The sequence below is a fragment of the Bolinopsis microptera genome, chromosome 6 (assembly GCF_026151205.1).
Source record: "Bolinopsis microptera isolate Bmic1 chromosome 6, MBARI_Bmic_1.0, whole genome shotgun sequence".
Classification (NCBI taxonomy): Eukaryota; Metazoa; Ctenophora; class Tentaculata; order Lobata; family Bolinopsidae; genus Bolinopsis; species Bolinopsis microptera.
In genome coordinates this window covers 4929674-4954139 of record NC_087077.1, presented here as the reverse complement: position 1 = coordinate 4954139, position 24466 = coordinate 4929674, and the positions used below count along the sequence as shown (strand labels likewise).

The 24466-nt window shown below is 39.7% G+C and overlaps 2 protein-coding genes across 3 annotated transcripts in view; both read right to left on the bottom strand.

Annotated features, from left to right (window-relative positions):
* Positions 1-24466, bottom strand: part of LOC134816708 (serine/threonine-protein kinase Tao-like) — a 585630-nt gene that overhangs the window by 410620 nt on the left and 150544 nt on the right. The gene's annotated exons all lie outside the window — the stretch shown is intronic.
* The window catches only part of LOC134816703 (uncharacterized), a 105161-nt gene that overhangs the window by 35596 nt on the left and 45099 nt on the right, over positions 1-24466 (bottom strand). The window contains exons 2-7 of one of the 2 annotated variants that reach the window (XM_063825662.1): positions 14407-14565; positions 14132-14269; positions 13850-14052; positions 13418-13593; positions 11348-11483; positions 7021-7208 (exon numbers count right to left, since the gene is read on the bottom strand). In XM_063825662.1, coding sequence (XP_063681732.1) covers positions 7021-7208; positions 11348-11483; positions 13418-13593; positions 13850-14052; positions 14132-14269; positions 14407-14539 — 974 coding nt within the window. In that variant the 5' untranslated portion in view covers positions 14540-14565. The remainder of the gene's footprint in view (positions 1-7020; positions 7209-11347; positions 11484-13417; positions 13594-13849; positions 14053-14131; positions 14270-14406; positions 14566-24466) is intronic. The other variant, XM_063825663.1, reaches the window with a different exon arrangement.

Below are 24466 nucleotides of genomic sequence, written 5' to 3'. Positions count from 1 at the left end.
CTTGAAATAGTCGTTCGGAAATTACAAACACACATACACATACACACCCACAGATTTTTGGGATCATTAGTAAAGATTTTTAGCATCCAGCCTTATGAGCGGCTGTTTTTGATTTTAGTAAAATAGCTTTGTTAAATAGAGTTGTTACATTAAGTTCGTGGTTTTGAATTTATAGTTCCGGGTCCTGAAAGGCAAAGAACATTGAATGGTCACCCTTGGTCCTAAAATAGCCATAAGTCACCCGAAACATGTGCAGAAATGATGCCCAGATTTGATATCTGACCCTAATGATCTACCATTAATACCCTTAATCTTATCTTGAATATAAATATAATGCTGGATTACATTAATAATGCCATTACTGGCTATTACAGTCCCCTTTAATATATTCAAATGAAGAGGTGACACTGGGGTTAAGATGAAATGGGACTTTTTAATCGAGCTTGAAATTTGAATCCTATAGACATTCCGCATTAATTTAATCCGTTTACCATGACATGGTATAGATCTACTATACTGGGTAGGTATAGATATACTATAATACTGGGCAGGTATAGATCTACTATACTGGGCAGGTATAGATCTACTATACTGGGCAGGTATAGATCTACTATACTGGGCAGGTATAGATCTACTATACTGGGTAGGTATAGATCTATTATACTGGGCAGGTATAGATATACTATAATACTGGGCAGGTATAGATCTACTATACTGGGCAGGTATAGATATACTATAATACTGGGCAGGTATAGATCTACTATAATACTGGGCAGGTATAGATCTACTATACTGGGCAGGTATAGATCTACTATAATACTGGGCAGGTATAGATCTACTATACTGGGCAGGTATAGATCTACTATAATACTGGGCAGGTATAGATCTACTATACTGGGCAGGTATAGATCTACTATACTGGGCAGGTATAGATCTACTATAATACTGGGCAGGTATAGATCTACTATACTGGGCAGGTATAGATCTACTATAATACTGGGCAGGTATAGATCTACTATACTGGGCAGGTATAGATCTACTATAATACTGGGCAGGTATAGATCTACTATACTGGGCAGGTATAGATCTACTATACTGGGCAGGTATAGATCTACTATACTGGGCAGGTATAGATCTACTATAATACTGGGCAGGTATAGATCTACTATACTGGGCAGGTATAGATCTACTATACTGGGCAGGTATAGATCTACTATACTGGGCAGGTATAGATCTACTATACTGGGCAGGTATAGATCTACTATAATACTGGGCAGGTATAGATCTACTATACTGGGCAGGTATAGATCTACTATACTGGGCAGGTATAGATCTACTATACTGGGCAGGTATAGATCTACTATACTGGGCAGGTATAGATCTACTATACTGGGTAGGTATAGATCTACTATAATACTGGGCAGGTATAGATCTACTATACTGGGCAGGTATAGATCTACTATAATACTGGGCAGGTATAGATCTACTATACTGGGCAGGTATAGATCTACTATACTGGGCAGGTATAGATCTACTATACTGGGCAGGTATAGATCTACTATAATACTGGGCAGGTATAGATCTACTATAATACTGGGCAGGTATAGATCTACTATACTGGGCAGGTATAGATCTACTATAATACTGGGCAGGTATAGATCTACTATACTGGGCAGGTATAGATCTACTATAATACTGGGCAGGTATAGATCTACTATACTGGGCAGGTATAGATCTACTATAATACTGGGCAGGTATAGATCTACTATACTGGGCAGGTATAGATCTACTATAATACTGGGCAGGTATAGATCTACTATACTGGGCAGGTATAGATCTACTATACTGGGCAGGTATAGATCTACTATACTGGGCAGGTATAGATCTACTATACTGGGCAGGTATAGATCTACTATACTGGGTAGGTATAGATATACTATAATACTGGGCAGGTATAGATCTACTATAATACTGGGCAGGTATAGATCTACTATACTGGGCAGGTATAGATCTACTATACTGGGCAGGTATAGATCTACTATACTGGGCAGGTATAGATCTACTATACTGGGCAGGTATAGATCTACTATACTGGGTAGGTATAGATCTACTATAATACTGGGCAGGTATAGATCTACTATACTGGGCAGGTATAGATCTACTATACTGGGCAGGTATAGATCTACTATACTGGGCAGGTATAGATCTACTATACTGGGCAGGTATAGATCTACTATACTGGGCAGGTATAGATCTACTATAATACTGGGCAGGTATAGATCTACTATAAGTTATATATTTTTTCCAATATAACTAAGGTTTTTTTTTAACAAATGTCTCAGACCCATAGCTAGATCTGTGAATTTTAGGCAGACCCACTCGACAGCGGCCAAATTTTGCGCATTATGAGCCCCAAGCCCGATACCCACTTTGCCTCCCAATTATATTATCATCTCGTAACTTCATAATGAAGGTTCCGTTATTCATTTAAAGATTAAGTTTTTTCGATTCTGGGCACGTAGCCCGACACGACACGTAGCCGGGGCGAAGCTCCTTTGGTTGGCTAGGGAGGGGGGAAGGCGCAGCCCCCAGAAAATTTTTCAGAAATTATGTGTTTTAGACGACATTTGGCATTAAAGAAATTTGTAGGACAGTAATAATCAGACATTACAATAATACAAAATTGGGGGGCTAGGGGGGCGCAGCCCTGGCCTTCGGAAAATTTTTGAGAAATAGGGTGTTCCAGACGACATTTGTAGGACAGCAATAATCAGACATTACAATAATACAAGGTTGGTGGGCTGGGGGTGCAACCCCCGGAAAATTTTTGAGAAATAGGGTGATTCAGACGACATTTGGCATTAAAGAAATTTGTAGGACAGCAATAATCATACATCAGAATAATATAAAGTTGGTGGGCTAGGGGAGCGAACCCCCAGGAAAATTTTTGAGAATTAGGGTGATTAAAACGGCATTTGGCATTAAAGAAATTTGGGGACAGTAATAATCAGACATCACAATAATATAAAGTTGGGGGGCCGGGGGGGCCGGGGGGCGGGGGGCGCAGCCCCCCAGAATATTTTTGAGAAATAATGTGTTTTAGACGACATTTGGCATTAAAGAAATTTGTAGGACAGTAATAATCAGACATCACAATAATACAAAGTTGGGAGGCTAGGGGGGCGCACCCCCCGGAAAGTTTTTGAGAAATAGGGTGATTCAGACGACATTAGGCATTAAAGAAATTAGTAGGGCAGTAATAATCAGACATCACAATAATATAAAGTTTGTTGGCTAGGGAGGGGGGGGGGGCGCAGCCAATCAGAAATTTTTTGAGAAATTATGTGTTTTAGACGACATTTGACATTAAAGAAATTTTTAGGACAGTAATTATAATCAGACATCACAATAATACAAAGTTGGAGGGCTAGGCAGGCGCAGCCCTGGCCTTCGGAAAATTTTTGAGAAATAGGGTGTTCCAGACGACATTTGTGGGACAGCAATAATCAGACATTACAATAATACAAGGTTGGTGGGCTGGGGGGGGCGCAGTAATAATCAGACATCACAATAATATAAAGTTGGGGTGCTGGGGGGGGGGGGGGGCGCAGCCCCCAAGAAAATGTTTAGAAATTATTTGTTTTAGACGACATTAGGCATTAAAGAAATTTGTAGGACGGCGATAATACAAAGTTGGGGGTGCAGCCCCCGGAAAATTTTTGAGAAATAGGGTGTTTCAGACGACATTTGGCATTAGAAATTTGTAATTTCAGACATCACAATAATACAAAGTTGGGGGCTAGGGGGGAACTCAGTACTTGTCACATTGAATGGAATAAGTACATATTGTATAGTGGGATTTGGGAATAATTTACGAAATGCTAAAGTCGATTGCCTGTCGTGTCGTTTAATCAAACAGTCATAAACACAGCCCACTTACCAGGCGACCATGGGGACTAGGGGGCTTATTTGGGGTTTAATTTTATTCCGGGGGTCTTCCCCTTGGCTACGTGTCTGCATTCTAGTTGCCAGACCCACTCTATTAGAGTGCAGACTCAACATTTTGGTTGCCAGACCCACTATTCTAGAGTCCAGACCCACAATTCTGGTTGTCATATCTCCTATATTCTAGTTCATAGACCCCCAATTCTGGTTGACAGAGTGAAGAATTACCATTCTGGTTGCCAGATTCACTCTTCTAGAGAGGAGACCCACTCTTCTAGTAGGTATAGAGTCAAGACCTACTATTCTAAAATGCAGACCCACCATTCTGGTTGCCAGACCCACTCTTCTAACGCAAAGACCTACCATTCTGGTTGCCAGCCCCACTCTTCTAGAGTGTAGACGCACCATTCCGATTGCCAGACCCACTATTCTTGAGTGAAGACCCACCTTTCGGGTTGCCGGACCCACTATTCTAGACTCTAGACTCCAGACGCACAATTCTGGTTGCCATATATCCTATATTCTAGTTTAGACCCCCAATTCTGGTTGACACTTGACAGAGTGTAGACTTACCATTCTGGTTGCCAGACCCACTCTTCTAGAGTGAAGACCCACTATTCTAGAATTTTTACCCACCATTCTTGTTGCCAGACCCACTCTTAGCTAGAGTGAAGACCCACTATTCAAGAATTCTGACCCACCATTCTTGTTTCCAGACCCACTACCCTAAGGTGCAGACCCACCATTCTGATTGCCAGACTCACTCATCTTCATTCCCTTGATTGCAGACCCACTATTCTGGTTGCCAGACCCACTCTTATAGATTGCAGACACACCATTCTAGTTGCCAGACCCACTCTTCTAAAGTGTAGACCCACCAGACCTATTATTCTAGAGTGAAGACCCACCATTCGGGTTGTCCAAACCCACAATTCTGGTAGCCATATCTCCTATATTCTAGTTTATAGACCCCCAAATCTGGTTGACAGAGTGTAGACTTACCATTCTGGTTGCCAGGCCCACTCTTCTAGAGTGAAGATCCACTATTCTAGAATGCAGACCCGCAATTCTGGTTGCCAGACCCACTATTCCAGATTGTAGACCCACCTTTCTGGTTTCCAGACTCACCCTTCTAGAGCGAAAATCCACCATTCTGGTTGCCAGACCCACTCTTCTAGAGTGTAGACGTACCATTCTGATTGCCAGACCCACTCTTCAAGGGTGCAGACCCACATTCATGTTGCAAGACCCACTTCTAGATTTCAGACCCACTATTCTAGCTGCCAGACTCACTTATAGATTGCAGACCCACCATTCCAGCTGACAGACCCACTCTTCTCAAGTGCAGACCCACCATTCTGGTTGCCAGACCAACTTCTAGATTGCAGACCCACCATTCCAGCTGCCAGACCCACACTTCTCAAGTGCAGATCTACCACTCTGGTTGTCAGACCCACTCTTTAAGCCTGAAGGGTGCAGACCCACCATTCATGTTGCCAGACCCACGTCTAGATTGGAGATCCACCATTCTAACTGCCAGACCCACTTCTAGATTGCAGACCCACCATTCTAGCTGCCAGACCCACTCTTCTCAAGTGCAGACCCACCACTCTGGTTGTCAGACCCACTCTTCAAGAATGCAAACCCACCATTCTGGTTGCAAGACCCACTTTTAGATCGCAGACCCACCATTCTAGCTGCCAGACCAACTCTTCTCAAGTGTAGACCCACCACCCTGGTTGTCAGACCCACTCTTCAAGGGTGCAGACCCACCACTCTGGTTGTCAGACCCACTCTTCAAGGGTGTACGTACACCCACCATTCTGGTTGCCGGACCCACTTCTAGATTGCAGACCCACCATTCCAGCTGCCAGACCCACTCTTCTCAAGTCCAGACCCACCACTCGGGTTGTCAGACCCACTCTTCAAGGGTGTACGTACACCCACCATTCTGGTTGCCAGACCAACTTCTAGATTGCAGACCCACCATTCCAGCTGCCAGACCCACTCTTCTCAAGTCCAGACCCACCACTCTGGTTGTCAGACCCACTCTTAAAGGGTGCAGACTCACCATTTAGCGGCCAGACCCACGCTTCTCAAGTGCAGACCCACCACTCTGGTTGCCGGACCCACTCTTCTAGAGTGAAGACTCATTATTCTCGAATGCAGATCCACAATTCTGTTGCTAGACCAACTTCTAGATTGCAGACCCACCATTCCAGCCGCCAGACCCACTCTTCTCAAGTGCAGACCCACCATTCTGGTTGTCAGACCCACTCTTCTAGAGTGAAGACTCATTATTCTCGAATGCAGATCCACAATTCTGGTTGCTAGACCAACTTCTAGATTGCAGACCCACCATTCCAGCCGCAAGAACCACTCTTCTCAAGTGCAGACCCACCATTCTGGTTGTCAGACCCACTCTTCAAGGGTGTAGACCCACAATTCTGGTTAACAGACCCACTTCTAGATTGCATACCCACCATTCTCGCTGCATGACCCACTATTCTCAAGTGCACACCCACCACTCTGGTTGTCAGACCACTCTTTAAGGGTACAGACCCATCATTCTGGTTGCCAGACCCACTTCTAGATTGCAGACCCACCATTCTAGCGGCCAGACCCACTCTTCTCAAGTGCAGACCCACCACTCTAGGCAACAGGGGTGAATAATATCAACAAATAAAGATTGTTTAATTTTTGCAAAAAATTTCTCGTCATGTGACAACCCTTCCAAACCCCCCTCAACCCCCTACCCCTCCCCCCTAAAAAACTCATCGGATTTTTGCTTCCCGCGAACATGATTTTTTCTGAAAATTTTTGTCAAGCCAGATCTGTAAATCTATCAAATATGTTAAAAAAAACCTTAAATATAACCTCACTTACTTCCAACATAACCTCACTTACTTCCAATATAACCTCACTTACTTCCAATATAACCTCACTTACTTCCAATATAACCTCACTTACTTCCAATATAACCTCACTTACTTCCAATATAACCTCACTTACTTCCAATATAACCTCACTTACTTCCAATATAACCTCACTTACTTCCAATACAACCTCACTTACTTCTCGTTGACGACACATATCTTGGGGTGATCAGGATGTGGTTCCTGTATATTGAAGATGTGGTGGAAGGTGGGGTTCTGATAGTCGCTGCGGGGCAGGTAGGGGTACCTCACGTCACGTTCAGAGAGCTCTCCCTGACAGATGTGCACTACTTCCACGTACAGGCCTATCGTCCGGTCTGCTTGTAGCTGTGAGAGGAGGGGTCAAGGTATATATTTAGATTGTGAATTAACAGCTGATGATATTCCTATGGTTGAATTTGTCCTAATATATACTTACTTTACTTTGGGCGATCCTCGGTATAATATATAAGGAGGTCATATTATGCAACTGTCCATAGGAAATTGCCACGTTTACTTCTACACTGTAGGTAACACATTATGCAACTTATATTGCAATACCATTGTTTCCATTCGTTTTATTTCAAAATAATGTCGATGTAAATTTGCATGGCTAAGATGAAACGATTGATTCTCATATATTATGATATATAGCATGTAGACAGATCCGTCTGAAAAAATCGATCTACCAACACAAGAAGCTTCTAAAGGATTTTAGAAATTGTTTCATTAGGTGCCCTTTGTTGCTGACCAACTTTTCCAAGCTTTTCCACGTGTCTTAGGGCCACTTTTTGCCACTTTTACGTCAAACAATCAGTTAATTGGATAATTATCAATTAGCTAATTAGAAAAATTAAAAATGTTTATTGGATTAAAATGATCGGAATAGCTTAAAACACGGAGAAAACTAGAAAAGTAGTTTTTAGAAAAAATGTCGAAATATTTTTCGCCAAAAGTGATAAAATTGCATGAAACGTGGAGAAAACTGCTTTTCAAAAAACTCCGTGAATTTTTCGTTTCAAGAATATTGAAATCACCAATATTTGCAGTTGGAGTTCCGTAAATGTCGGCAGATTTTAGCAATCAGGAGTTACTAAGTGGAAAGGTCTCAAACTGAAAAACGTTAACCACACGATATTAGAGTTTCATAATTAAATTAAATTACAGTAGCAGTACCAGAAAGCGTAAAATGCCAACTCGCTCTTTCCAATGCTCTTCAATCCGTCCCACATTAATCCCGAGCTGATCATCATGGCCCCCAAATATCCTGCGAGAAGAACCTGTATTTTTGCTTCACAAAATCCCAATCCCAAATCAACATCCTTAAAAACAATCCTTCCTGATCTGTCCTGTCGTTTCTCAGGAATTTCCAAGAAATCCTGAGTCCTGACTCCTGACTCTCCTGAAACTCATTTAACTGAATTGATTGTTACCGTTTCTTTACTACCCCTTGCCCGACACCCGTATCTAAATCTTACCCTTGGCCTTGCCCTTGTTGATTTTAGCCGACCTTGATATATTTTCGTAAAACGTATTGATATTTGATGGATGTTATACCTTGATATATTTTCGCAAAACGTATTGATGGATGTTATACGAGAATGCTGAGGATGGCACTTAACACAGACTGGAAAGAGCGGCAGACTAACGCCAAGGTGTATGGACAACTCATCAGAGCATCTGATAAGATAGCTGAACGGAGGATGAGACTCGCAGGTCATCTAGCCAGACATGAAGAACTTCTGAGTCATCAACTTCTCTTCTGGGAACCCCTTCGAGGACATCATCGGGAAGGGGAAGACCACACCTCACATATATTGACATCCTTCGGAAGGACACAGGGCTTGACGACAACAAGGAGATTAACAAACTCATGCTGGATAGACAGATTTGGAAGAAAACTATCTCTGTTCGGACGTTGAAGCCGCCCTAAGTCGAGTAAGTCGAGTGATATATTTTTACTTTTAAATTTTCGATTAAACATTTTTTTGAAATATTTTTAATTGTTGTACAAAATGTTCAGAAACTTCTATATAAGCAATCTTTTGATAGTCTGAACTGTTCATAATCCTTTGATCAAATTAAAAACCCTATACAACCCAAGTTTAAGGTACACAAAGGCAAAAAAAGCCAATTTTTCCAAACCCCAAAAATTGGTTTTGATATCAACCGCCTCATGCAGTAAAAACACTTTAAAACACTAACAGCTAACACCATGAACAGAATTGAATATATTGTGTTTAAAGTGGGAAAAATACTGAAAAACCAACAAAACCTTTAAATAACCATAAATATACATACATATACACCTATTATATATACCTATTTTGAAATCGGAGGGAATAATAGGTATTTATGAGTTTGATGACCCCCCCCCCCCTGAACCCTTCTACTTCTGCAGCGAACTCAGTCCACACATCAAAACAAACAGTGTCGGAAATTCTCTGTCGCACTTCAGTTTGTGTCGCACTACAGTTCAGGTAGCGCACTGAAGTGCGACCATGTCGATCTTGGAGGTTTTTGCACTAGATAGGGTACATGTTGCACTACAGTACGTGTTGCACTACAGTACGTGAGTACGTGTCGCACTAATCCCAATTCCAAATCAACATCCTTAAAAATAAATTCTTCCTGATCTGTCGTCTCTATATCTAAGCAATTTCCAAGAAATCCTGACTCTCCTGAGACTCATTTAATTGAGTTATTAGATTATTACTGTTTCTTTACTACCCCTTGCCTGACGCCCGTATCTAAATCTTACCCTTGCCCGTATCTTACCCTTGTTGATTTTAGCCAAAATCACATTTCTTGCACAATTCAGGTCTGATTGTTGAGGAAAAGAAGAGGTCTGGTATACGTTATCGGTCATTATTATCACGGACCTTAGCGTGAATAATCATGTGACATGTCCGTGAAAATAATGTCTGTGGCGAAAAGGTCCGTGAATAATAAAGTCCGGTAATTATTTCCATTAAATTTGGTGTGTGTGTGTCTCCAACTTGAACCAGAACAATTACAATGTAAATCAGTAATCAGTTAGCGAGTTTTTTGAAAAGCATTTTTCTCCACGTTTCTCGGGCTTCTCCATGCAATTTGATCACTTTTGGCGAAAAAAATATTTCGAAATTTCGAAATATTTCCAAGTCTCGAAAAAAATGTAAGTGACAAATTTTCGAAGTTTTTCTGAAAACTACTTTTTTCCGTGTTTTAAGATATTCCGATCATTTTGAGCCAATAAACATTTTTAATGTTTGCAACCTTCTACGATGTTCACAACTAAATATATTCGACAAATAAGAAAGGTGGTAAAAAGTGGTAATAGTAAGATACGTGGAAAAAATTGGAAAAGGGCACCTAATGGGACTCAAAAACGTCAAAAATCCTTTGGAAGTTTCTTGTATTGGTAGATCGATTTTTCAGACGGATCCGTCTGAAAAGACTACGGTACTACTAATATTGGGATATTATATAATAATTAATCAAATTTTCAAATATTAAAAAAGTAGTAGACTGATTTGAGATTGAAATCCTGTCCTAAATTGGATTAAATCAGTTTATTATAAATCGCCCTGGTAGCCGAATGCCCGTGACTTAAATGTAAGAATAAAGATGATCAGAACTCAGGCTCCAGATTTTAGTCTGCTTCATCGTACAATGTTTAATGATGCCCTTTCTTTTCCGATCAGAATAGACATTGAAAAGAATGTGCTGTGAGTATCTCAACGCTACATACTTATATATTATACTCTAGACTGCTAAGTGCTAAATAGCGTGAACATATTATCTGCCGTCTTTATATAATGCAAGGAGAATAAAGCTGCTAACTACAGGGGGATAAAAATCAGTAACCAATACCCATACGTTGGGTCTTATACCACCTCCGTGTTTCATATTAAAATGAGACCTGTAACTTTGCAGATGATATACTGTCGCTACTCATTCGAGGATTCCGTCTACGAAACTGTAATTGGGCTCTCTGCACGATTCCCATAATGCAGATCTAGTTTCAACCCAATCACCTGATCACACTTAATGAACAACCCCGTTATGCTTCATATCTCGGTCAGCTCACTTCTGAGAAGCTAGAACTCTCATTTGTTTCAGGGCAAATGTAATTCGAATGGCCAAACACAATTCAATAAAATTTGGCTAGATCCGATCATTTAATCTATCAAATAAATGCAAAAATGAACTTTCATTCGAAAAAAATGAACACGAATATTCTTTGATTTGATGTATTCCTCGAATGAGTGGTGATAGTAAGTCATACCAGAAATAATTATATCGATCGAGCACTCAGTGACTGAACTATAAAGGCCAACATAACGTGTGCACTGACTTTTGGCCTCCCATGTACTACTATAGACTGCTCCGCTTTTTAGTTTTTATAGCCTATAAATATTTCAAACGAAATGTTTCTATTCGCACATTTCACAGATTTCACACGTTTTGTAGTCATACACACACACAGTTACACACAAAATTACCGTTTGAATAAGATCTTTCAAGTTCCTCATAAAATCCGGCATGGTACCGAACACGAAGAAGATGAGTCTCATCTTGCTCCACTCTGCCGAGTACAGGTTTCCATCCAGCCCTATCAGATGTATCTCGTTCAGCAGCCTGCAATTAGATTGAGCGTTGGTTGCAGTAGCACACATGATATAATTATAATTACCACACTCTCGCAGTTAGATGTGGTTAGGAATAATAAGAGTAATGAGGCAGAATAATATGACAAAGGTCCAGCTCTATTGTGTAAACGTACAAACGAGTGTGTGTGTGTGTGTGTGTGTGTGTGTGTGTGTGTGTGTGTGTGTGTGTGTGTGTGTGTGTGTGTGTGTGTGTGTGTGTGTGTGTGTGTGTGTGTGTGTGTGTGTGTGTGTGTGTGTGTGTGTGTGTGTGTGTGTGTGTGTGTGTGTGTGTGTGTGTGTGTGTGTGTGTGTGTGTGTGTGTGTGTGTGTGTGTGTGTGTGTGTGTGTGTGTGTGTGTGTGTGTGTGTGTGTGTGTGTGTGTGTGTGTGTGTGTGTGTGTGTGTGTGTGTGTGTGTGTGTGTGTGTGTGTGTGTGTGTGTGTGTGTGTGTGTGTGTGTGTGTGTGTGTGTGTGTGTGTGTGTGTGTGTGTGTGTGTGTGTGTGTGTGTGTGTGTGTGTGTGTGTGTGTGTGTGTGTGTGTGTGTGTGTGTGTGTGTGTGTGTGTGTGTGTGTGTGTGTGTGTGTGTGTGTGTGTGTGTGTGTGTGTGTGTGTGTGTGTGTGTGTGTGTGTGTGTGTGTGTGTGTGTGTGTGTGTGTGTGTGTGTGTGTGTGTGTGTGTGTGTGTGTGTGTGTGTGTGTGTGTGTGTGTGTGTGTGTGTGTGTGTGTGTGTGTGTGTGTGTGTGTGTGTGTGTGTGTGTGTGTGTGTGTGTGTGTGTGTGTGTGTGTGTGTGTGTGTGTGTGTGTGTGTGTGTGTGTGTGTGTGTGTGTGTGTGTGTGTGTGTGTGTGTGTGTGTGTTTGTGTATCTAGTTAGATTTAGAGTGTCACGTACTGTGTATCTAGTTAGATTAGAAGAGAACTGAATACTGATACGTTCAGCTCAAGGGTGGGGACTGGGGAGTGATGATAATTCAATAGAGTATGTAAACAATTACCTCTCAGAGAACGAGATGGAGATATAATAACAAATAAGAACTTGACAAGGTCAAAGTGAGAACGGTTCCCCCCCCCCCCCCCCCCCCACCACTGCAGCACGACTCATATCAGGTACGTGGTCGGTAAAAGAAGTTAAATATTTGTAAAATATTATATCGCTAAAAGCTCAAGGTGTAAGTTACAAGTAGTGACCCACGCACAGTCTCCAACTTGAACCAGAAAAATTACAATGTAAATCTGTCTGCATTTCATCGCTATAGAGACTGTAAATGTTTCTAATATTAAATGTTTTATGTACCGTAACAATAATATTTATATTTCAAAACTTTTTAAAAGTTAAGTTACAAGTAGTGACCCGCACACAGTCAGCTATAGAGACTGTAAATGTTTATAATATTAAATGTTTTATGTAACATATTTTATATTTCAAAAATTTATTAGGCGGAGAGGGACTTGTTCAGTAGCCGGTGTCAAAATAGTTTCACAGTGTTGTAAGTAAAATAAGGTATGTAAAACATAATAGAATTTATCGGCTTAACTAGCTGACCACACCTAACATAACTCCAAACAAAGGGCGTGCTGCTCGAGCAGTCTTACTTGTAAATAATAAATATTATATTGAATAAAGTAAACTTTAAAAATTACTTACTTGTGCATAATAAACAGTTTATTAAATAACTTTTAAGGTTACTTACTTGTAAATAATAAACAGTTTATTAAATAACTTTAAACTACTACAAAAGTGATGATGCTGTGTTGTTGAAAGACCTTCGACCAATCAAAGATGTACCTCATCACGCCAAGCAGTTATGCTTGTAGGTGAATATACACTTATAGAGTACAACAACTTTATAACACTCCTATAACTTAAAATTATATTAAATAACTTTAAAGGTTCACCCTAGCTTTAAACAACTCTTGTTGCTCACTTGTAAATAGGTGTCTCCAGTGTTCTGTGAGAAAATGCCCTGGTGTCAAGTGAGTTGATAGTCTCGATACTAACAGAAGGTGTCATTACTGATGAGTGTATTGAGGAAGTATCTATTACACTAGGATCCGTGTCCGGTATTCGGTATTTTACCATCAATTCGCATGATAATATCTTCTGAAATTAGTAAAATTCCGATGTCAGATTCCGCGGAGTAAAGTACAAAGGATGTTATAGGTTAAGTTGATTCGATGATTCTGTCATTTATCAAGATACAATATGAAATTTGCTTCAATTCGTTTCCCGTGAGTAATACAAAGCAATCACGTTCACTGGTGATTATATTATATAATATGTGTCTTTAGTCCACCACATACCAGAATTTAAAAAATAGTGTCACCTTTATCAGCTCTAAATGTGTAAAAGTGCGTACCTTGTTGTTACGGAGGTTGATAGAAATTTTGTCATCATGTTCGTAGGTTTGACCAGTAACTTTTTTGTTTGCATGCTCATGAAGGTCGAGCTTTGCTGATCCCAACTTTTCAGGGTTATTTCTGTAGGGATCAACTTGAGAGAGGAACAACTCTGGTGGCTTCTTTGCTTTATCGTAGGTTCCTAGTTTTAAGAATAGGGGAACTGTTCACATGATTATCGAAAACAATATTTAAAAATCACTGCACAGTGTAAAGGAAAAATACAATACATCACCAATTACCTTTTCGCTTTGAGAGGGTGACGGAAAATTTAAGAATTTGATGATGTTTCCAGGTAAGGACGTACTGCAATCCAGTTAAACTAACACGTTTACTGCTAGTGATGCACTCCGTTTCGATTGCTTCTTTTCCAGATGATCCTGAATAAGTGAGTGTTAACTGCTTGTAAACTCTTGGATTTTGTTGAGATAAATAGTGCAATACAAATGGTGCCTAAAAACTATACCAGTGACACCAATAAGAAGCTTTTGGCAAAAATATATTTTCTTGTTCATACCATGGTAAAAAAGTTGAAGGCATATGTTATTGATGTCGCTTGTTTTGTTGATATCAGTACATGTTATGTTTACTTGCTCTACCACCAGCTCAAACTTTATCCTGTGATTCTCTTTTAGGTTCTGTCCCAACATCACAGGAATTGAGTGGACATGTCCTGCTGAGCAAAAATGATTAAAGAAAGAAGTTTTATTATCAGAGAAAAGATAACGTTATCTAGCAATGTTTCAAAGCAGTATTTACTAATGTGCTACTGCTACCAAAAATAAATAGCCTAAACTAATTGTAATTGATTTTAAAATCCTTCTAGTTTGATCATTCCAATGGATCGAAAGTTACTGTTTGCGCCTCAGTGACCAGAATGGTCGGATATGCAGTAAAACCTGCCCCTGGCCACAGACACTGCAGTGAAAAGATCATTATTAGTTGAGCAGCTAAAACGGAGAGCAGTGGAATAGTGCCATGCTCTAAGAGAAAGTGTCAAATGGGTCTGCTATAAGTACAAGAAACTTTTGTCAAACAGAAAAAGATCGAAACCTCTAGTTTTGCATCAGCCATGAGAGCAGCACTGGAAACACTAACACAGAGAGGATAGTACTATTAATACTATAAGTACTATAGTAATATGTTCATAGTACGCAGCAATTTAGATGTGCTGGAGAGGTATCTTAATTATCTAACAATAACAAACCAATTATGTTCATATTAATACAGAAGAGCATAACCATTATGTTATATTTGTATAATTTCATTGATAACATTGGGTGTGGCACGCCACTCCCTCTTTTTCACTATTGTCACTATAAGGTGAGAAAGTTTTGAGCTAGGAACTCCAAAGTTTCTAGACACATTTGGTTTGATAATTGAAGTGCTTTCCCAAAATTCCAAGTTGGTTGTTCACAATTCAACCGAGTTACGACCCTTTTAAGATCTTGTGGGTACTACATTTTCAGGAAATCTAAGTTAGACCCATATCTATATTCCCTGAAATTTTGGAGCAATTCTGATACGAATTACGTAATTTATTAACGGGTTGCGACAGTAAGTATATTTAATTGCACAATGTGAAGGATTTAAGAAAGAAATGATTTCTAAAAACAATGTAAATGATTTTTATTTTTGGAATGTTTCGAATGAAGTATCAGGGAAAATTGAAGGACCCAGTTATTTAAGCAATAAGGAGAGACATAATGAATATCTTTGGTTTTATCCTTTTGTGGCAAAGAAGCGTTTTATAAATCTTTATTATTCCACTGGGAAGTATTAATAAATTATTTATAGATAATGTATAAGATTTTATAAATTAATAAAATTGAATTTGTTAAATTATTAATGTTGATGGAAAAGTATATTTATTTAAATTATTTTTCTATTCAGTGCAATGATATTTTGTAGACACTTGTGATGATGTTATGTCATAATCTTTACTTACTTACTTACTTACTTACTTACTTACTAATATTGAGTGTTTTTTTTTCAATCGAGCTTTGGAATATACAGAATAAAACAAATATTCAGAATAAAACAAATATTATATTCAAATCTCTAAATTATTCAACAATCATAAATCATTATAGGGACCTAATTTGTGACTTGATCGTTATGTTAGGGCTAATCTGTTAGCTGATGCTGACAGGCACCGCATGGGGCAGAGACTTAGGACCAGGGACAAAAGGATTTCGCGATTATTTTGGCCAAAAATCGCGGTACCGCGAAATTTAACAGGCTATACATTAAACTATACATAAAATTTGTCGTGGAGAATGGGAAATTTCGCGATTTTGTACATGCCGCGAAATCCTTTTGTCCCTGCTTAGGACCATTACGCTGGAGGCTTACAATGACCCTTTTTAAACCCCATGGCAGTGCTAATTTTATTATGGTACAAATTGTAAAGCGAAGTTATGAAAACGATCAGGTCACTCCTGTTTTACACTTTTTTTTTTTTTTATTTGAAAATTCAATTAATCATTATATATATAAATCAAGCGTTACATTTCAGCCATGCAAAAATACAATGACATATTTTGATATACTAAATGGTAAATGGTACTGCAATATAAGTTGCTTAATGTTTGGCCGGATGACAACTAACGATCAACTAACGATCAACAGCTACTTAAAACAACCTAGATTGTACAACTCACTTTGAAGATTAAACTACGTTAAGTGATGAGTGATTGGGCTCATTAAACATTTTAGTAGCGGAGACATGCGGATCAGCTTCTTGAGGTTCTAATAGTTCATTTAGACAAGAAGTTTTACTTTTCAAATTCAGTCGTTCAAGCTGCCTGAGTTCAGGAAGTTTGCCAAAGGGGCCCAGGTATTCTGGTCACCTTTACACTGGGACGAGAGAATAACTTTTTTAACCTTTGATTTGAATACACCATGGGTCATTTCAAGGTCGTTCAGTCAGTGGGGTAACTTAGGGCCCCGCAGACCCCGCTGTGCGTGGGGCGCCGTATAAGGGGGGCGCAATTTTCCTGAATTTTAGGCCCTTTCACTGAAAAAACGCCTTGTTTGTGTATTTCCCTGTCCAATTTAGCGTACGGTCGACGCGAAAAAAATATTTGGGGTACCCTTTTTTGCTTCAGGGGGCGCAAAATTTTTTTGCTTTAGGGACACAAAATTTTTAGGGGGGCGCTTTTCGTCACTGAGCGGGGGGGCGCCAACAGGCAAAGTTACGCCACTGCGTTCAGTGCCAACATCTGACGGAATGAATTCCAAAGGCAACTAGATTGGTAAACGAAACTGTTTGAGGGCATGGTTGTTATAATAAGAGTTTCTTTGCCGGGTCTTTACAAAAAAATTTATATATTTTCAAGTGAAAATAAGTTTGCCACTACACACTACCAATAAGATTGTAAAATACAATTTAGATCTATTATAAGGAACAACCCCAATTAAAATTTTACTAAGATGTAGCCAAATTCGGCCAATACTTGATATTAACTTAGGCCGGCGAAATGAGAGATTGTTCATTATTTACAAAGGCCACATATTAGCTATTTAAGACCATCCCTCACCCCATAATTTTTCATTACAGACCTTCTTTCGAATTGCGTCTATACAGACGTTTTCCTGATTTCCTGATATCAATACTTTAAATATGTATTATTGTGTAAATTTGTATTGATCCCGTTTGATGCCAAAAGGAAAAATGCTCTTGTCAGGAAAGGAATTTCTCGACGTTTCGATGTTAGTGTTACAACATCGTATTCATAATCTCAAATTATTTGTTATATAGTAGTGTTGAAACTATAAAAGGATACATTGCAACCATGCGACTCATAAACAATAAAGGCTTTGTTGATGAGTCTTGATGATTATTGATTTTGGGTTCCCTTTTATTTTGATTTCCAGTAAGTGTTATACTTATAACTTAATTGACGATGTCAATTCATCTCAGCTCGGCGCGGCACAGTAGCGCATCTCGCCGATCTGTGAGAAGCCTCATTGAGTGCGCGGCGCGGCACAGTAACGCATCGCGCTACAAACTTATAACACATAACAATTAAGCGCTCCCTATACGGGGTCGTTCACATAATATGTAATCAATATTTGTACCCCTCCCCCTCCGTAATCAACCGCAAACCGTAATTGGTAATCAAAACCCAACCCCCCTGACAGCAATATTACGTAATCATGGCCTGACCTTCCCCTTTGACTTTTCCTGTAAATCATTTTTCTTTACGTTTCATGCTACCACGGACTGGGACTCTGATCTTGATTGACGATGTCAACCCTTCCAGATCGTTGCTCATGAAGAATGCTATTTTGCGCGGCGCGTCGAAGCGGCGAAGTCTTCCAATTACTTTGATCATGATGAGCCGAAATCTGGGATCATTGTTATGATATATCTGGCGAAACATTGACCATTATTAATGGTCTGGCCCGGTGCGCACTAATTCCTAGCACTTGCCATCGGGCCAGTGAAGAAATCAGCGCGCGCTACTTCGAAGAAATTTAAACGAGTAACACCCGTCAATTTAAAAAGTATTCCGAGTGATTTATTTAAGTGTGCATATTGATTTTAAATACAAAATACATGACAACAGGTTTGATCTGGATCATATAATATGGGTTACTGGGTTGACCATTGTTAATGGTCTGGCCTTGACATACGTTGCATGCCACTTTTCGCGCGCGAAGCGCGCGCCGCCGAAGGCGGAAAAAGGGGCATACCATAAAGGGAATCGGACATTTTAGAGGGACGCATATTCTGCGTCCCTATTATCCTATTTGACCAAATATGGGAGTAATTGACTGAGATGGCGCGCGCGCGCCACCAAAACAGTTAAGTGCATTGTTTTTAACCAAGTTGCAATATTTGTGAGTTTACTTGGTATCTTTGTAGTATTTTTATTATCTAAACGACTTTATTAAGTCATTAGAACCTTCATGCAAACAAAAATTGAAATGTTTCAATATTTCTGTAAACTGAAAACTTGTAATTTTGTTCCAAACTGTTTAATTTTTGTACGGCGCTACTAATTCATGAAAAACGCGCTATATTTATATTTCGCATTGGATATATAGATGACCAATGATATTGTGGTATTAAAGTCATGTGACACCGCGATGAGCTAGCTGGCGTCTAGCTGCCTAAGATCATATCTATGCTTTCTCCTTTGTCCTATTTTATCACTCGATAACTTTTTACACATGCTTTTTTGTTCAACCTGTTGTTCAATTTTTTAACATCTCTCTGGTTATTGCAAACCACTTCAATCCCCAAATTTATACATCTAACCATCTCTCTGGTTGCTTCCAACTCGTTAAAGCCAAGGCTCGACCAGGACCGCTTTTTTGGGGCTAATATTAAATACTAGTGGACTCTATGCAGCTCTTCCAGCACCCCTAAATTTACTGATCTGGAGGTCACATTTTATTGAGCCAGTACAGGCTAATATCAAATACTAGTGGACTTTATGCAGCTCTTCCAGCACCCCTAATTTTACTGATCTGGAGGTCACATTTTATTGAGCCAGTACAGGCTAATATTAAATACTAGTGGACTCTATGCAGCTCTTCCAGCACCCTTAATTTTACTGATCTGGAGGTCACATTTTATTGAGCCAGTACAGGCTAATATTAAATACTAGTGGACCCTATGCAGCTCTTCCAGCACCCCTAATTTTACTGATCTGGAGGTCACATTTTATTGAGCTAGTACAGGCTAATATTAAATACTAGTGGACTCTATGCAGCTCTGCCAGCACCCCTAATTTTACTGATCTGGAGGTCATATTTTATTGAACCAGTACAGGCTAATATTAAATACTAGTGGACTCTATGCAGCTCTTCCAGCACCCTTAATTTTACTGATCTGGAGGTCACATTTTATTGAGCCAGTACAGGCTAATATTAAATACTAGTGGACTCTATGCAGCTCTTCCAGCACCCTTAATTTTACTGATCTGGAGGTCACATTTTATTGAGCCAGTACAGGCTAATATTAAATACTAATGGACTCTATGCAAATTCTTCCAGCACCCTTAATTTTACTGATCTGGAGGTCACATTTTATTGAGCCAGTACAGGCTAATATTAAATACTAGTGGACTCTATGCAGCTCTTCCAGCACCCCTAAATTTACTGATCTGGAGGTCACATTTTATTGAGCCAGTACAGGCTAATATTAAATACTAGTGGACTCTATGCAAATTCTTCCAGCACCCTTAATTTAACTGATCTGGAGGTCACATTTTATTGAGCCAGTACAGGCTAATATTGAATACTAGTGGACTCTATGCAGCTCTCCCAGCACCCCTAAATTTACTGATCTGGAGGTCACATTTTATTGAGCCAGTACAGGCTAATATTAAATACTAGTGGACTCTATGCAGCTCTTCCAGCACCCCTAATTTTACTGATCTGGAGGTCACATTTTATTGAGCCAGTACAGGCTAATATTAAATACTAGTGGACTTTATGCAGCTCTTCCAGCACCCTTAATTTTACTGATCTGGAGGTCACATTTTATTGAGCCAGTACAGGCTAATATTAAATACTAGTGGACTCTATGCAGCTCTTCCAAATAAATAATATCTCTGATATTTGGATACGAAACATGTATCAAGTCTGGCCCGGCGCGCGCTACTTCGTAGCTCGTGCCATTTCAAGAAGAAAGCAGCGCGCGTTACTTCGACGAAATTTAGACGAGTAACATCCGTTAATTACTGGGCGGCGCTTTACTGGGCGGTGTTCAGCCTGTTGTAGGTTTACAACCTACCAAGATGCGCGCCGAGTAATTGGAACAAATAATAAATATTATACGATTACGAGTATCACCCGTTAATCAGCCTGTCATTCCACCTAATCTCTATAATTTTATGTTTATGAAGATTATAGCCCGGGGTTCCCAGGTACACAGGTAACCGAATATTCGATCAATTTCTAAATTTATCACTATCAGAGTTTGAATTACAATATTGTCAAATTGTTATTATTCTAGAGGGTAAAAAAGAAAGTTTTGATTACGTAATCAACGACCGAAACATCTTGAACACACTGGCCGGCTAGAAGTCCTGACCTTACAGTTACACCGTGTGACTTCTTCCTTGTTCCTGTGGGGGTGGGTGAAGGACCAGCTCTAGCTCTATAAGAGACATCCTATTGCAGACATCACGCAGCTAAAGCACCACCTGATCGACATCATCCATAATTGATAATATGGACCCAGCGTTTGCTAATGCTATGTAGTTGTACGCTAGTCGGAGTGTAAACAGTAAAGAAGCGGTGTCGCAAAGTGATTGCAGCTGGGGGATGACAATTTGAACATCTTAATTGAAATTATTGAATTGTTTTTGTTTGAGAATTTTGATTAGTTGATTTCATTAATCCTAAAACTTGGTGTTTTCCTGTCTAGCAAAGTCATTATCGGTATCCAATCAATCATGATCAGGTCGTCATCTCCTCAGTATGTTTGGTAAAGCCTAATGAACCTCATTAAACTGATTGAGTGACGAGATCACTGACTGAGTGCTCGGATCACGTATCCGATGGATTTTGAAATGGTCATAACTCAACCACATTTTGAACAGTGAACTTGAAACTTTGGGAAAGATTTAAAATTATCAAGCCAAATGTGTGAAAAAAATGTCGAGTTCTTAGCTTAAAGCGTTCTCATTTTATGAAGACAATAGTAAAAAAGGGAGTGTCACGCCACGAAATACGTTGTATCACGCGGTGACCCCCACTGCCGCTTCACTATAGTTAGCGTCTTCGACGCTACAGGGGGAGCCGCGCACTTCGTGCGCGGCGGGTCATACAACGTATGACAAGAAATACGTGAGTTATTAAATTTAAAAGGTTGCGTGTGGGTAGTCAATTTTGGGCCACCCTGTAGTATACCAGGCCATGTATACTATGTAATACTTGAATCGACGTATTTTTGAACGCGACCAGCGACGCTGATTCCGAATCATCCCTTATAGTTATGACGTAAAGTTAAAATGCTCCACTGGCGAAAAACTGTCTCGATCACGTGATATGACCATTTAAGGAAGTTGGTCTAATTTCTCGCAATATTGTAAGGGTTATAGTATAGCATATGCTTCAGTTTAAGTTAGGGATTGGGTTAGGTTTCGAATAGTCCTTCAATTCAAGCCACCTAGAGAACGTGTTCAAAAAGTCACGTGACAGTTGAGTATATATTGATTAATCATCATGATCCTTACCAACTCGGCCTCTGGCTGGGTAATAGTAATATCCAATTTAGTATGCGATAATACTAATAGTTCAGTGTAATAATTTAGTTTTACATGAATTAGAAATCCAAGTCAGTGAGTCTATATCTCGTTCAGATCGATCAAATTGTTTCTGAAGATCTGCCGACGAGGTATGAACTATGAGGTACGTCATACAATTACATTTGAGGTACGTTGTGACACGTGTTCCATTGAAACATGCCAGCCTTCACTTAACAAAATTTTAATTTTAAGTGTTCTTGTGACGGTCTTCCTACGTCAAGACTCTTCCAACGTCAAGCCCAAGGACCTAAACTGCTTTGAGATAATTTGATACTTATGAATGATGAAACGGAGAACTGCCATTGTTACGCAACACATTAATAACTTTCCCTCTTACGATTTTCACAAGTAAACAATCCATCAATTTACGCATTGCAAGATCTTTCATTCAAGTTAAAGCCAGATTTTACATGGTGATTACGATGGAAGGAGTCGAACAGGGGTGAAAATAATTTGTATCGCCAATAACATCATTACTATTAGTATTAAGCTAATGGAAGCCACTCCTCAGAAATTGACAGACAAAGGTGACCTAAGTGGGCCTTTATAAAGCGAGTTGTCAGAGGGCTTTTTCATCATTTTTGGTTTTGAAGTTGCACAGCTAGAAGACTTGTTATTCAGTTTGTGAAGAAGTATGGTATTTCTCATTGTAGTGCTCGCACTAAATGCACTTTTCCTTGCCAACAGTAGCAGAGCATTTGAGGAGCTGAACCCATACCCTCAAGAAGATGCTGAAGGACTTGGTGGTAATCAGATCAAAGAATTTAAAAAGGCCAAAAAATGTGTAAAGAACTGCATGGCAGCGGCAGAATGTGAGACCAAAGATTGTAAGAAACAGTGCATAACGGAATGCTATCCAGGAGATCTAGATACGGAGACTATCGAAGAATTTAAAAAGGACAAAGAATGCACGAAGAACTGCATGGCAGCGGCAGAATGTGAGACCAAAGAGTGTAAGAAACAGTGCATGGCTGAATGCTGGTCAGGAAAAGATCTAGATAAGGAACCTATCGAAGAATTTAAAAAGGACAAAGAATGCATGAAGAACTGCATGGCAGCGGCAGAATGTGAGAACAACGAGTGTAAGAAACAGTGCATGGCTGAATGCTGGCCAGGAAAAGATCTAGATAAGGAAACCTTTGGAGAATTTAAAAAGGACAAAGAATGCACGAAGAACTGCATGGCAGCGGCAGAATGTGACACCCATGTGTGTAAGAAACAGTGCTTGGCTGAATGCTGGCCAGGAAAAGATCTAGATAAGGAATCTAAAAGAAAGGAGGCCCACAGCCGCAACAAAGAGCATGATAAAAGCATGAGAGGTGGCAAAAAGGAGAAAAAAGGTGGCAAACCATACCAAGCTCAAGATAGAGAAATGAGGGGTGACAAAAAGCACGGTCCAGTCAAAAAGGGCCGAAAAGAACACAGGAAAGATTAGAAGAGGCCCGATGAGGATATGAATGATTCTCACGAATTATGTTCTTGATATTTTAAATTCTAATTATGCAAATATACAAATTGTTTTACTTCAATTGTACTTGTAAATTGTGAATAAATTCAAATTGATGTGAACCGGGTTGTAAATTTCTAAACGGTGTTAAATTTAAAATACAAAAATCAATCGTGAACCTAAAAAATAGTATCAGACACGTTGTCACACTACAGCAACGCCATCGCAACTGATCATCCTCAAGGAAGTGCCACCGGGAACAGACTAACCATACTGTAATTCAATTACAGTGAGAACACGTGAAGAACCACTTGACAGAAGTAATTTCCCGGAGCAGGATCTTGTCAGAGCTATATTTCACAGTGGTTTATAGGACTATATCCTGGCAGATATATAGGTTTACTAAACATTTGCAACGGCCTCTGTAGTCTGTACCACCTATACCATTGTTATGTTACCACCTTCAGCTCTCATGGCCTTTAAAACTATTCAAAGTGAAATGTGTTAAATTGATAGCCACTTTGCTTGTTTCTAGTTTTAGTATTTCTACACCCAACAACTGCATGAACTTACATTATAATGGCTCTCATTTCTGAATCTACTTCAACAGTAGGAATTTTAGTAAGGTCAGAGTTGGGGCCTTAACAAGAATGTAAGTCCACATTGTTGCATATGGCGAAACTGAATATTCCCCACATACGTTGAGTAACACATATATTCTGTCGTATTGGTCTGAGGAGTTAAACATCAGCTGGAGGGTGTTAAACATCAGCGCTCGATCCGATGCATGGATCTGCGGTATAAATCGAGAAGCGTAGTGTGAGAGGATGCTGGGGTGCACTTTTGAGCTGTAGCTGCAT